This window comes from Solea solea, chromosome 14 (assembly GCF_958295425.1).
Source record: "Solea solea chromosome 14, fSolSol10.1, whole genome shotgun sequence".
NCBI lineage: Eukaryota > Metazoa > Chordata > Actinopteri > Pleuronectiformes > Soleidae > Solea > Solea solea.
The window spans coordinates 11,329,202-11,342,769 of NC_081147.1; the positions used below are offsets into that span (position 1 = coordinate 11,329,202).

The following is a 13,568-nucleotide window of genomic DNA, read 5'->3' on the forward strand; positions in this document are numbered from 1 at the left end:
ATGATATGTCACATCATTTCAAAATTTGTTTTGATATAGAATGATAAATAGTTCACAATATAAACATGTTTATTATGATGCAAAATGAATCTATTAATAAAAAACCCACACACATAAATAACTCATATCTTGATATTAAGTGGTGGACCGCAAGTTTAAGACCTCTGGTCTAAAAAGTCTCTTCAGGCTTATGAAGACTGTGAAAATAACCTATGTCACCAAGACTATTTTAGTGAATACATTTTAAAGCTATACTGTGTAGAATTTAGCAACATTTAACATTCAAAACTCCAATTATGTTCAGTTTATCTATTGTGGGCTACTGTAAAAAACATGGTGGCTCAAAATGGCGTTTTCCATAGAGATAGCTTACCCAGCTCCTGATGCAAATATAAAAGGAAAAACAACAATTCATATATATTGTTATTGGTGTATTCAATTTCTGCCAAATGAAAATAATCTCACCTACACTTGACACACTGGACCTTGAAAAGATGTGGGTGAAACACAGGCTGGCCAAACAAAACATGCTCTTGGTTACATTCTAGGAAATGTGGTGTTTTTTTACCTGGACCCATAATAGGGGACTACAGGTCAACATCTTTAGTTTGTCTTCACACCAACTAATTCATAATCGTGCCATATTACACGTCAGGCATTTTACCAGATGAGTTGTGTTGATTATAGTTAGTGAGAGGAAAACAAGTAGCAGACATAAAACATGATGTATTTTCGGTTAAAAATTGATTTTTCTGTCTGATGGACTGGAAGTTTGTTTGACCTACTTGTCAAAATGACAAATGACTTGTTTTACACATTTTGTAACAAGTCTCTTGAATTTCATGTGAACACTAAACTGCTTTGTTGTAACCTAACATTTGACACATTAACTCACCATTGTTGTCTTGTCGCCTGTGTCTAATCCTCCTTGTTATTATTCTTGAACTTTACTGTCATACAGGCTCGTGGGCAAAATATGAAGAACCCCACATTGTCTGAGGTCACCTCCTGGTCTAAACAGAAAATAAACACAATCACACAGTAAACTCTAAGCACCTTTAGGGGACAGAATACATCACAAGTCATTGACATGCACTTTATTGTTGGACTAAGATGAACAGACTCCTACAATGCTTTGCAGAGAAACCCAACACTGTCCTACTATATATAGCGGGGTTTTTCACACTGTGTGCATGACTGCTCGTGTCAAGTCACATGATGCAAGATATACGGGTGGACAGACACAGGCACGTACACTCTCCGCTCACACACAGAGGCCGAGGGTGTGGAGGTGGTGAGAGAATGCGGAGGGGTTTATTGAGTTGACTGTGACGTGTTGCTTCCCGTGACCTAACTCCCTTTTGCGCCGTCTCCCCATGTGTCTCGCCCTCTGTCTCAGCCCAAACCACATGCTAATCAGCTTTCTGTGCTCTGTGTTTGATCTCCGATGGACTGTTTTCTGATGCATCCCCCCCCCCTGAATAGATTATCACTGTGTAAGGGATCACTATCAACAACTTCTGTGTTTACTCCTGTCAGCAGCGCCACCTCCCCCAACTGAAAGCAAGCCATGAACAGGCACAACTTTGTTAAATGCAAAAACACATAATTAAGCCAGTCTTTGTCTTTTCAACTTCTTCATTTAACATTTAAATCTATTAAGGGCACATTGAACACGAGTGGAAGGTGAAATACAAACGTTGACGTGTCAGCAGGAGAGAGCGCTTAAACAAGGAGTTAGTGAACAAGTAAAGGGAACATGTGGCCAAATAGTTAGATAGTAACTCCAGATCAAACACCACAAACCTTCAAAATAAAGCAGTAAATAAAAATGTTTTTACATGTGCAGCTTCAGTGGAGTCAAAAAGCCTTGATATCTGTTTCACCACTGATGAGTCAAACAGTGACCAGCAGTGACTCAAGCAGAAACACTCCCTTTAATGTTGTGACCACAGGTCTGTCATCCTGAGCACAGCAGGGTTTAAAGGCCAGAAATCTTAATTTCTCCACTCAAGTCAGTCTCCTGACCCCCGTCAGCTGATCTCAGAACAAGTGGTCCTGTGTTCCATTTTTTGTTGTCGACTAGAATGAAGTCAAAAATCCCCCCAAAACAAAACGAGAACAAAGGCTGACGTCTGTGGGTCAGTATTGATTACAGAGAATTTCCTATCAAATATTAAATATGATGTTTGATTAAACAATTTGAAAGCAAAGTCCACTTATTAGGTTCAGAGTTCAGCCAGTAACTTAGCTCAGCTCAATTCATTTTCTTTCCATTAGTGATAGTGCCTGACACCTGGTACTCTTTCTAGTGCCTGCTCTGGCGAGGTTCCAGGCGAGCTGAGGCCATACTAAAATGTGACGTCGACAGACTGCCGGCCACTGATTGGTCAGAGAGTGTCGTCACTGGAAGAGTCATGAACGCTACGTCCGACACAAGAATCAAACAATGCCGGACTGTAGATCGGTTAAAAAGACTTAAAAATCCTGAAATCATGCGCTAATCTCCAACATTTAGCAAAGGAATTCTAAAATCTCAATATTTAACACAGGAGTCTGGTGTATTTAGCGACAGCACTGTTGAAAGCCTGCGACCGTGAGCCGAATCACAACCTGTTCAGTCGTATTTTAGTTCAGTGACTGTGTCAGACGGAGTTCAGGAAGTACTGAACTAAATCCTTTTTATTCACTGATTCCCCCGTCAATAGAGGGCGCTAGGGCACTGCCCCACCAGTCTCACATGAAGAAGAAGAAGAAGATAGAAATCGCTGGCAACTATTCCCCAAGCTAGAAGTTCCGAAGTTTTCACTACAATAGAGGATTTTGAGAGAAATCTCATAAAAGAGGAAGAAGAGAAGGCTTCTAAGTATATCACCTACAAGAAACAACTCAATTTCGGCATGGAGAAGAAGTGAGGTTAGGGTTAGAGCAAAGATGACCTGGTAAGGCCATATAAGTACAAAAATGTCACATTTCCTAGGCGTCGACAGCTATATTATTCATCTAAATCCTTAGTTACTGCAGCCTCAGTATGTCACTACTGGCACCACAGCCCTCCGAGACAAGTGATGACGAGTCAATCATGTCTCTATAAACGTTTGTGAACGTCACACTAGTTTGAAACAATATCATGAGCAGAGCCAGGAATGAAACCCACTCTACCATGGCTCAATCCTAACCCCTCACTTTTTAATACTTTTACTCCTAAAACTACAGTACATTTTGGAAAAAATCAGAAAATTACTTTTGATACTTAAGTACATTAAATGTCTTATACTTTAAGACTTTTATATTTATATTGTAAAAAGTGACTTTGTGAAAGTGAAAATAACTTTTTTAAGTCTCCCTTTTAAGTGCTTTATATAAGACTGGTTAAATAGAGGATCTCTATTTACCTGTGGAAACAGACTTTCATGACAATCCATGCCACAGTTAAGAGATATTTAACACTGACTGTGTGCCACGGATGGAACAATACCACTTTCTAGTGTCTGATACTGATACATATATCACAAACTACCTATAGGTATAAATCTACCTATACCGACATTAGTCCGATACAGTCATTTTAGACCATTTACGAATGATAAAGCTGTTAGCAACACATTTATGCTGAGTCATTTCAAAGACATAATTCTCCAACTGTGTAACAAGTATTGTTGTCATAAACAGCCCAAACATGACTCAGCTAAAATGCTTTATTTACATCTTTACAGTCTGTGCATAGTGAAGCAGGCGACATATACAGTATGTGATTTTTGGGTCCTATCGGATTTGGCATTTTTATCTGTCCGATATCCGATCCAGTGATGGATACTGGGCCGATACCGATTCCCTTCCCTACTCTTATAGCCTCATAATCACTGATTCTTTTTGTACAGTTTGTGTCACTGTCCAAAAACTGCTCTGCAGATACATTCAGTGATTTTTCACAATTTCTGTAAAACAGTCTGTGATGCCATTGTAATCTGGTCACTCATTCACATGAAGAAGAATGCAAATTATATTAAATGTAGATCGTTAAAGGGGGATTTTAGTTCCGCTATAGACAATATGAGCAAGTCGGGTAGTAATTTGTTAACGGACGCTTTATTTCTTCTTTATTTCTTTGTTCTGACATATAAACACACATTGACCGGTCACCAAGAATACAGTGCTGTTATTTCATCTACAAGTTCCTACACCAAAGTGACTGTTGACTGTTTGAAGACGTTACCAACACTGATGATAGTCAGTGTCGTTACAACAGCACAGTAACAAGTTACACAAGTCCATAAAACAAACAAACAAAAACAAACTATTAGAGCCTGTTAAAAGCACAGAAAGTAACTATTTTTTAGCAAATCCACATTTTGATTGCCCTCCCATGACAGTTTAATAATAATAACAATAATAATACACAGTCATTTAAAAAAGTGAAGCACAGTGCAGTGTTAAGTGTTTTCCACTTAAAGTCAGTGGTCTATGTACAACTCTGGACAACTCGCTCTGAGTCTGTCTGTTATTAACAAAAGCCATGTGAGTGTATTTGAACTCAGCAACATCAAAGCTGCTTCATTTTATAACGCAGGAAGCTTTCAAGTCTTTCTTCCACTCCAACATCCACAGATTTCTCTCCGTCTGTGGGTCGGTCCGTGTGCTGGTCTATTTCAGTTCATCGTCCAGGTTTATGTCAGGACCTTCATCCTCCACATGTATTTGGCTGCAGCCTGGTCCATTAGCGTGTAACAGCTCTCTCTCGCTCTCTCTCTCTGTGTTTTTCTGGGGTCAAATGTTATCCTCGAGCAGGGTGGAACGATCTGGAGCCCTAACGGATCAACGGTGTGTTTCTTTTTTGTAGGTGAGCAGGTTTGGCAGGTAGAAGAGGTTTGCTGTAGGCAGGTGTCGTGCCGTTAAGATCACTTGAAAATGTCTTCCTGAGCTGAGCAACACGACCCCTGTTCTCGTCACAATGCACAGTCCCTGAGAAGAAAAGAAGATAAGAAGATAAAACAGTCTGACTTCATTTGTACTGTTGTACTTTTCATTACTCCAGAATAAGCCTTTTATATTTATATCGACATCTTTATGTGAAGGCGACACACTTCACACTTGGAACTGTAACCAACTGTGTGTGTTGCTAAAGTGTATACACCAGTGGCATTTCAAACCTTCAACACAACAGTTACCCTTTCAGATTAGTCTCCTTAAATGTAGAGACACATGGATTTCATTACATACATGAGCAGGAAGACACATTTCTTTAGAATGACTGTATATGATGGAACATCTTTTTTGTCAATCCAAGCTTTGTGACATTCTATAGGTGCGTTTTCTGTTCCAGTTCAGGTTATAATTATGATATTAAGATTGAACAAAAAAGCAACGGTGTATTCAAGAATATATCCCACTACACACAACAGAAAATAAGGACAATATATATTGTTTGTTACCATATTTTTATTTAGTCATTATTGTTTTTTTTTTTCATATATATATAATTTTGGCCTGTAGTTGTGGTTCTACAATAACTGTCCATAAAACTCTGTAAATGATTATCATGGACTTTAATGTTTGGACACAAAAACGCACCGATCAGGTTTTCCTCCACCTCTCCTTTCCTCTTTCCTTTCTTTTTTTCTCACCTCTCTCTTGTCGGTTGGCGATCTCTGCATCTGACAGTTGGGCTTTGAGCGGCGGCTGGTTGCCATGGCTACTAAAATTGGGCCTGCAGAGAGGAGCCCAGTCGCTGAGATTGTCTGAGTTGTTGCCTGATTCACTGTCACTGTCCTCCACAGGGTCCTTCAGGTCGTCATCGACGCTGCAGGAGTCCACGTCCTCCTCAGATGACGTCTGGTCACTGGGTGAAGCTGAATAATCCTAAATGTGAGTGGGGACATTATTCGATGGTGAGACTGTAATACATTTTACCTTCTAAACTTCAAAGACTCATGCAAAAACATTCATTCATGCTCACATCTGCGAGGGGCAAGTGGATTTCTTGTGTAAAGCCGAGCTCTCGGGCCTCTCTTCCTGGCAGAAAGTCCACTGTCTGGATGCCATTCATATTATCACTGTGGAGTCTGGAAGACAAAGACGTCCATTTTTAGTCCCACAGACACAGACAGACGTCCCAAACTTTGACTCCGTCCCTCAGTTCGTCATTTAGAGAAAAACTGCTATAATCAATTTGGCGAGCTGACTGAAACTCTTCAGTTCAGTGTTTATCAAAGCTGTGGAACACAATGAGGGCATCTTAAAGGTGACAAAGGGATGTCAAATGTGCTGCTAATGGAATTATGTTGTAGGTGAGCTGACCTGAAATGGCAGAATGGGTGTCAGTCATTCACCAAACAATTTGCTCTTAAAAATGAACCTTGTACGTCATCTAGAAATCTAATTTTTACCAGAAAAAATAATAAAATATTTCATGTCAGGATCAATAAGCCTGGATGAGTCAGTTCCTGACACTGTGTAAAAGTCTGCCCGGCATCCTTAGATATGTGCGTCTACCAAGGTTATTCTAGTTGATAAAAACTAATTAAATAACGAAAACTAGTTTAAAAAAGCACTATGATGCACATTTTGGATTTCAGTCTCATTTCTTCTGTTATATTTGATACAGGGATGATTTTTCATCTGTCCTAATATCATTTTTTAAATAGCATCTACTCCACATTACAAAAAAACAAACTAAAACTAATAAGAACAAAACTAAGAATTGACAAAAAAATAAAAACAAATGATCTCTCGCTCCCTCTTGCCTTATTAAAATGAACACATTTTAAAAACATAATAATAAAATCCCAAACTAGTATAGCCTTGGCATCTACCTGTTGTTAAGGAGTCTCTGGAGGAGTTTGGAGGAGCGGAATTCATCCATCTCTCCAATGACAGTGACGCTCACGTCTCCGTCCCGACCGAGCAGCCACCTCACATGTTTCCTGGAGACTGGAGAGAGGAAATAATAATAATAATAATGATTGTTAAAAAAAAGAGAGAAACATTATGATGTGAGATGAGATGAGAGTACATGTTGTCACCACAGAATTATCTGAACATCACCTGATGTTAACATGTGTCTTGAGAGACCTGATCACAAGTGGACACATCTGAGTTCACCAGTGTTTCACCTGCTTGTGTCTCCTGTGACCACATGTAATCTAATTTTACTTCCTCGCTCTATATGCAAATAAGCACACACACACACCATTCATAAGTACTGTGTTTGTGTGTGTGTGTGTGAGAGAGAGAGAGAGAGAGAAAAGAGTGTGTATGAGGTTTTTCTAATTTGAAATGGTAAAAGAAAAAAAGTTACATCAGCTGAGTGGGCAGTCCTTCACAGTGCTCCAGGACACATTTGTGTTCACACTGCTCAAAGAATGTGGTCACATGAGGCCCAGACAACCTCTGTAATCTGCATGTGGTCTGAGTGACGCGGGAGCCGTGTGTTCTCCGAGTGAGTCGTGCGCGTTCACACCTGCACTTACAACGAACCAAACATGATCCAGCCACTGAGGACAAATGTAAATGGCAGCTACATTTATATACTGAAGTGGGATTCTGATAGCACACTGTGAAGCCATGTGAGGTGTTATTCTGGAGTTTGTCCAGAAGGTGGTGCTGTCCTATAAGGCTTGGACAGTGGACTTGGTTGCCCTGTTACTGTTGAACTATTATTTATTCTTCCACTTCTAGTTTTATGCTTTTTTTTCTTTCTTTTTTTATCTGTGTTTGCAGTTACACATGAAACTAACCTGGGTCACTTTACCAGAAACTCTCTTTGATTTTTGAACTGGACACCGCCTGCATGTCGAGTCACTGTTTAGTTTTAAAACATTGAGTGTCACCCGATCTCAGGGGCCATTTAGTTTGTAATCTGTTATTTTAACGTTCATTTATTTTGTCAAAGTCAAAAACGTTCACACACTTGGGTGACAATCTCTTTCGTTAGGTAACCTTCACGTCATCGAAGACACAAATAAATTCCAATGTCAACGCGCTTTTCTTTCCATGACCTTTCAAACACATATGTGTGATTGACAGCAGGTGTTTTCCATGACAGCGCGGTACCTGATAAAGATAAAACACCTGCCATGACGTCACTTTATTAGGACATAGCTTTACATTTAAAAAAAAAAAAAAAAAAAAGCAGCTGTATTACTTCACCTGTATTTCGAAGTGGATTTATCACTGTAAAGATACAACACACCAGTGTTGTAATGGAACAAAGTACAAATACTTGTTACAAAATTCACATATCTGTACTATTTCTAGCAACTTTTACTTTTACTACACTACATTTCCTCTAACTATCTCTGTTACTCATTACTATACCAAATGAAATCAGAAGAAGAAGAATTGGTATTATGGTCTGTATTTATATAGAGGTTTTGCTCTATATAGAGAGGCTTGATGAGCTGCTTTACACTATAGTTTGTAGTAAATAAGACTTTTACTTGAGTAATATTACAAAAGTGACTTCAACTTCTACCAAAGTAATTTTCTGGTGAGATACTTGTACTTTTATTATATAAGTATGCCCTTTAGGTACTCTGTCTCTGCTCAAATATTTGACTTGTATTTCAGTCACACAGCATTATCATTTATTCTCTTGATTCATTGATTTGTTGTTTTGTCCATAAAATGTCATAAAATGTCATATAATGTCGGAGAATGTTGATTAGTGTTTGCCTAACTTCAAAATGATGATTTCTCAAAAGTCTGTTTTGTCAACAAAGCAAAATTAAGCAGCTTTAATGATTTTATTTGTTAAATAGAGCAAAGAAAGGTGAACATATTCACTTATAAGAAGCTGGAAAAGCTCAAAACTAATTAATGGACAATCAAAATTGTTGGTGATTTATTTGATTAATAATCATTTGCAGCCCTAGTGTCACTCTGATTTTTGTCGTTTTCCAGTCCAAAATGTGTCTACACCTCTGGTAACAAGTCTCACAGGCTATTTTTCTATCGCAGAACTACGACTTTATTCCCAGGTTTGGATTAAGTATTTAATTGTTTGAGATTAACAGGCCGGTGTACACGTGTAATGACCGCCTTAACCAGCACAGTGAACAAAGAACGAAAGAATGAAAAGACGCCTAACCGGACTGTATGTTGTGTAACCAAAACACATGCAGACAACACACACTCCACTCTCAGGTGACACGGCAGAGATTGGGTAAACAAAGACAGAAACTTAATATGTGGTTTGAAGTGGGACAGAGGGACGGAGAATGATTCCAGCAGCTGTGATAAAAGCCATCTATCACACACACACACACACACACACACACACACAAACATAATCCATCTTTGTGTAGGGTGAACCAGTGGAGTCTGATAAACACTGTGAATGGACCAAGGCTGAATGAAATGAGTGCGACGCATAATTGTTTGGCTATAATCTAAACACATTAATGTGATTGGTAACCTGAGAGGGTGTTACTACACAGCTCGTGTGTCTGGGTCTCATTACTCATGTGCACTCAGAGTTTCACAGATTTCGTCAGCGTTAAATCTTTGTTTACGAAAGAGTGATTATTCTCAATAAAGCACATTGGTAAAAAGAATTTTACCAATGAGTGAATCTAAATGTCTCTGAAACTCTCAAATTTCATTTGTCGTCCACAGTTATTATTCCCAGGATTCAGCATTCAAATCCCACCACAGTTAAATAAATAAAAAACCTAAAAGAAAAAATACCAGAGTTTGATCTGATGTCAAACTGAGATTAAAGCTCCTTTTGACATTTTTCTAGAAGTTTGACATTTACAAATGTTTGCAGTTAATGTGTAAATGCCTTGCAATCTGTGATTATGTCACAGTTTCGTTGTCAAACGTGTTAGAGAGGTTTCAGATATTTGCAAGGAGGAGACACCCTGCTTTCTTATTTCGGTAATCTCTATAATCTCTATATTCACCCATACTGTTTGTTTCTGATGGATGATGCTTAGTCAGGATTTTGTTTAACTGTTGGTGTGGTCATGTATTATTAACTTGTGTACGGTATGTATTATTAAACTCTGTGTTGTATAGAAGCACGAGCAAAACACAAAGAGATGCACCTTTTTTGTTTTTTTACATTTCCTCGTGTCAGACAATTAATTGTGATTCTCCGGATATTAAACAATGGCAAAACTTGACTGGGTCAAAGACGTTAATGGCTTTAACCTCAGTTGAGAGTGATGTGAGTGTATTTGTGAAAAAGGGAAGGTCACATTTCCCGAAAGAGAACGTGATAAATATCTTTTGTTCCTTTATGGGTGAGTTTCTGTTCTAGTTTTCTATAAATAACAATCGTAATTATGTGTTGTGTAACTGAGTTACAGACCTACATGTGCAGGTGTGTTCTGTGTAGCAACATGTCGTACCAGTAAAACCAGTTGAAACAAAACAAAACAAAACAAAAGAAAAAACGCTCTACCTTTCTCTGGCCTGTTGTTGGTGTTGCCGTCTCCTCCATCCCCCTCCTCCCTCTCTCTCCAGCGGCGTACCTGCTCCTCTCTCATCTTCAGGAACAGGATTCTCTTCTGATCCTCACTGAGGGCCTCCAGCACCTCCGGCTCCACCCACATGTCCTGAAGGATTTTAGCCAGCATCCTGCCTCTGTTTCCCAGCTGCCACAGATGGCCGCCTGCCCCTCAGTCCCTCTGTCCGGTGGGTCGTGTTACAGCAGTGGGGTACGATCGCTCCTTCCTTCCTTCCCTCGTTTCTCAGAGTCAGGTTCCCTTTTCTTTGTGGATTAGGTAGAGTCTGACTGCTGGAGGTCACTGCAGTGTTCTTTGTCAAGTGGCCTTTTCTCTGGGCAGGAGGAGAGTGTCAGGCTGCCTGGAGGTGAAGGTGCTGTGTGTCTGCTCTGAGAGAGAGAGAGCGAGAGAGAGAGAGAGATATATTATATCTACTATATTGCATTCAACCCTGTTGTGGCTGATGGTACACAATAGGGCCATTAGTAAATATGCCAAGTGTGTGTGTGTGTGAGCAATGTTTACTATGCATACAGTGAGCAGTGAGAATGCGGCTGCGCTTTCAAACACAGAAAGGTAAACAGAGGTAGGGTTCCACACAAACACAGGTTTGCACAACTAAGGACTCCCACTGACATCTATTCATGTGGACAGCCTAAAACCAGGGGTCTGCAACCTGTGGCTCTCGGGCCACATGTGGTTCTTCAGCCCTCCTGTAGTGGCTCCTTGTATTCTTTTTTTTAATTTCATTTGAATTTTCCTCTTTCAAAGTGAACCACCTCTTATTTAGAGATCAAGGCGATAAATACAAGGGTTTTAATATTGTGTCCACAAAACCTTGTTTGAAATGTGGTACGCCATTTGGACTCCTGTCCATCTTTGGATCCACACAGTTACTGTATTTCTCAAGCAGGAACTACATAAAATCCAAATATTGCTTTATTTATTTCAAAGTGGGTTATTTTAATATCATTTATTTCCACAAACAATGGAAGTACTAGGTCTACATAATTTGGTGTTTCATTTCAAAGTAGTTTTTTTCTCCACTTGATAAAACGTTGCAGCAATGGAATGTGAACAGTTTTTTTTTGTAGTTCTTCATGCAACGATCATTATTTTGTATAAAGTACAATGTATATGTATTATTATCTTCATTTTATGGGTTTTGTGGCTCCAGATTAATTTTATTTGGATGTAGAGGGGAAATAAAATGACTCTTTTCATAGTAAATTTTGCAGACCCCTGGCTTATAAGCAATAACCAATTAATACCCTAACCTAACCAAAATTCAAATATTAGCCCTAAGCTAAGGTCCTGCCTCATAAGGACCAGGTTTTGGTCTCCATGAGGACTAGTGCGTGGTCCTGACAAGGCCAGTATTTCCGCCTACAGAGGTGACAAATACAAGTATACACACTGACAAAGGGTGGGGTGTTAGACTACATGATATCTGGATGCAACAGACACAGGCACAGACATTAGTGGACGGCTATAGTTCTGTTCTGTATCAGTACAGACAGCTGCTTTCTCTCTCTCTCCCACACACACACACACACACACAGAAACAAACATATTTTTATAACTCAGTCGGGAAGTCCTGTGAATTCCCACCTTCACCTTTAATCTACATGTGTGCTCTATAAAAGCCCCCGGCTTGTAAACACAAAGATTTGAAACTATGTGCAGCTGAGCGAGAGCCAATAGGGTTTGAGTGTGTGATAAGGATTCACCAATCTCCTGCTGAGGTTTGCGCTGATGTGACAGTAAACCAGCAGGAGGTGGAGTCAGAGGGGAAATATCAGCTTTTTATAGTAAGAGCTCCAGGTGTGGCCATGTGTTGAATCACTGGATGATACTGGACTGAATGTAGCATGGTGCCAACTGTATCTCTAAACTTAGGATAAATGATGAATTAAAACAGCAAAACAAGATAAAACTTTAACCACCTGTTTCTAAGTCCACTGTATCTAAGCTGCTTACTTGTGTCATTTATTCTTTCAAATTAACATACAGCTTAGTTTTCTTAATACTCTATTCATTCACTAACTGAGCAGCACTTCTTCAGGTCTACACAGAGGTTTCTGTGATTCACGCTCTGGTCCATAGTGTGTCTATTGTCTGCAGATGGAAGAGGAAGTGTTTGTATTCATTATGCACGAGCTGTAAGAGTCTGTGATTGAGAGCAATGCACGCGGACAAGAGCTGACCACTAATCTGCTCAAGCTTTCTGCCACAACAACAACAGCAACAGCAACAACAGCAGCAGCAGCAGCAGCAGCAGCAGCAGCAGCAGAAGCCTTCAACCTGCATCACAGCTCCTGTCATTAACAATACACGTTTGAACTTGGGCACAAAGGAGATCAACAAACAGAAACCCATGCAAACGCATCACAGACAATAACAACACACACACACACAAATGAACATGGAGTAGATGAACATATGATTCCAGCTCTGGCTCCGTGCCAACATGCAAATAAGTGAGGGATTTGTTTTCTGCGTCTCCTCACATGCACAGAAGAGAAAGAAAAGGGAGCAGAGAGCGAAGGGGACAAGGTATGTGCCCGGCATACTGAGAGAAAAGTCTGAAAAGTCTCTCAGTCTGAGGAAACACTGGTCATTTCACAGCGACAGAGGAGATAAATGAGTGTGAGACAAGCCTGAAGAATGGCAGCCACGACAAAGACACAGAGAGGTGGACAGAAAAAAGAAAGAAAGAAAGAGAAGGAAGAAAGAGAAGGAGAGAGAGAGAGAGAGTGGACTTACTCAGTGTGTGCCAGCCGCTCGCATCTCCCTTCACTGGTGTGGAGTTTCAGTGCTGCTGTGAGTGAGTGAGTGAGTGAGTGTATGGTGTGATGAGTGTGTGACGTGACAGAGTATGAGTGTGTGCCTTTGTGTGTGTGTGTGTGGGATCAGGTCAGTCGTCAGCAGCAGTGGTATGCACACTCAGCTCTCATCTGTGGCATTTGTACTGAATAGGAGTGGGACGGACTGACATCACTGACATCACTTACTGTTTTCTCTCTCCACCTTCTTCTTTCCCTCTCCTCCTCCTCCTCCTTCTTCTCCTGTCTCCTCTTCCTTTCGCCTGTGAACATAAAAAAGTCAAAAAGTAAA

The 13,568-nt window shown here is 40.0% G+C and overlaps 1 protein-coding gene across 2 annotated transcripts; it reads right to left on the reverse strand.

Annotated features, from left to right (window-relative positions):
• Positions 1 to 4,070: 4,070 nt before the first annotated feature.
• Positions 4,071 to 13,539, reverse strand: zgc:92242 (uncharacterized protein LOC436899 homolog). 2 transcript variants are annotated; one of them, XM_058649116.1, is made up of 6 exons: positions 13,466 to 13,539; positions 10,409 to 10,840; positions 6,813 to 6,930; positions 5,957 to 6,062; positions 5,625 to 5,859; positions 4,071 to 4,962 (listed from the first exon to the last, which is right to left on the reverse strand). In XM_058649116.1, exons 2-6 carry the CDS (start codon positions 10,581 to 10,583, stop codon positions 4,808 to 4,810), a joined length of 789 nt encoding a protein of 262 aa, XP_058505099.1. In that variant the 5' UTR covers positions 10,584 to 10,840; positions 13,466 to 13,539; the 3' UTR covers positions 4,071 to 4,807. The 2 variants fall into 2 exon arrangements, with proteins under 2 accessions (XP_058505099.1, XP_058505098.1); XM_058649115.1 differs by lacking the exon at positions 13,466 to 13,539 and adding an exon at positions 13,218 to 13,406.
• Between the last annotated feature and the right edge of the window lie 29 nt (positions 13,540 to 13,568).

What these genes read in the sequence shown, in the direction of transcription:
- zgc:92242 (XM_058649116.1), bottom strand. Translation starts at nt 10,583, where the DNA reads ATGCTGGCTAAAATCCTTCAGGACATGTGGGTGGAGCCGGAGGTGCTG. An exon ending in CAACAACAGGCCAGAGAAAG is followed by an intron (nt 6,931 to 10,408) that starts GTAGAGCGTTTT and finishes TCCTCTCTCCAG; the next exon opens with TCTCCAGGAAACATGTGAGG. An exon ending in CGCCAACCGACAAGAGAGAG is followed by an intron (nt 4,963 to 5,624) that starts GTGAGAAAAAAA and finishes TTTTCTTCTCAG; the next exon opens with GGACTGTGCATTGTGACGAG.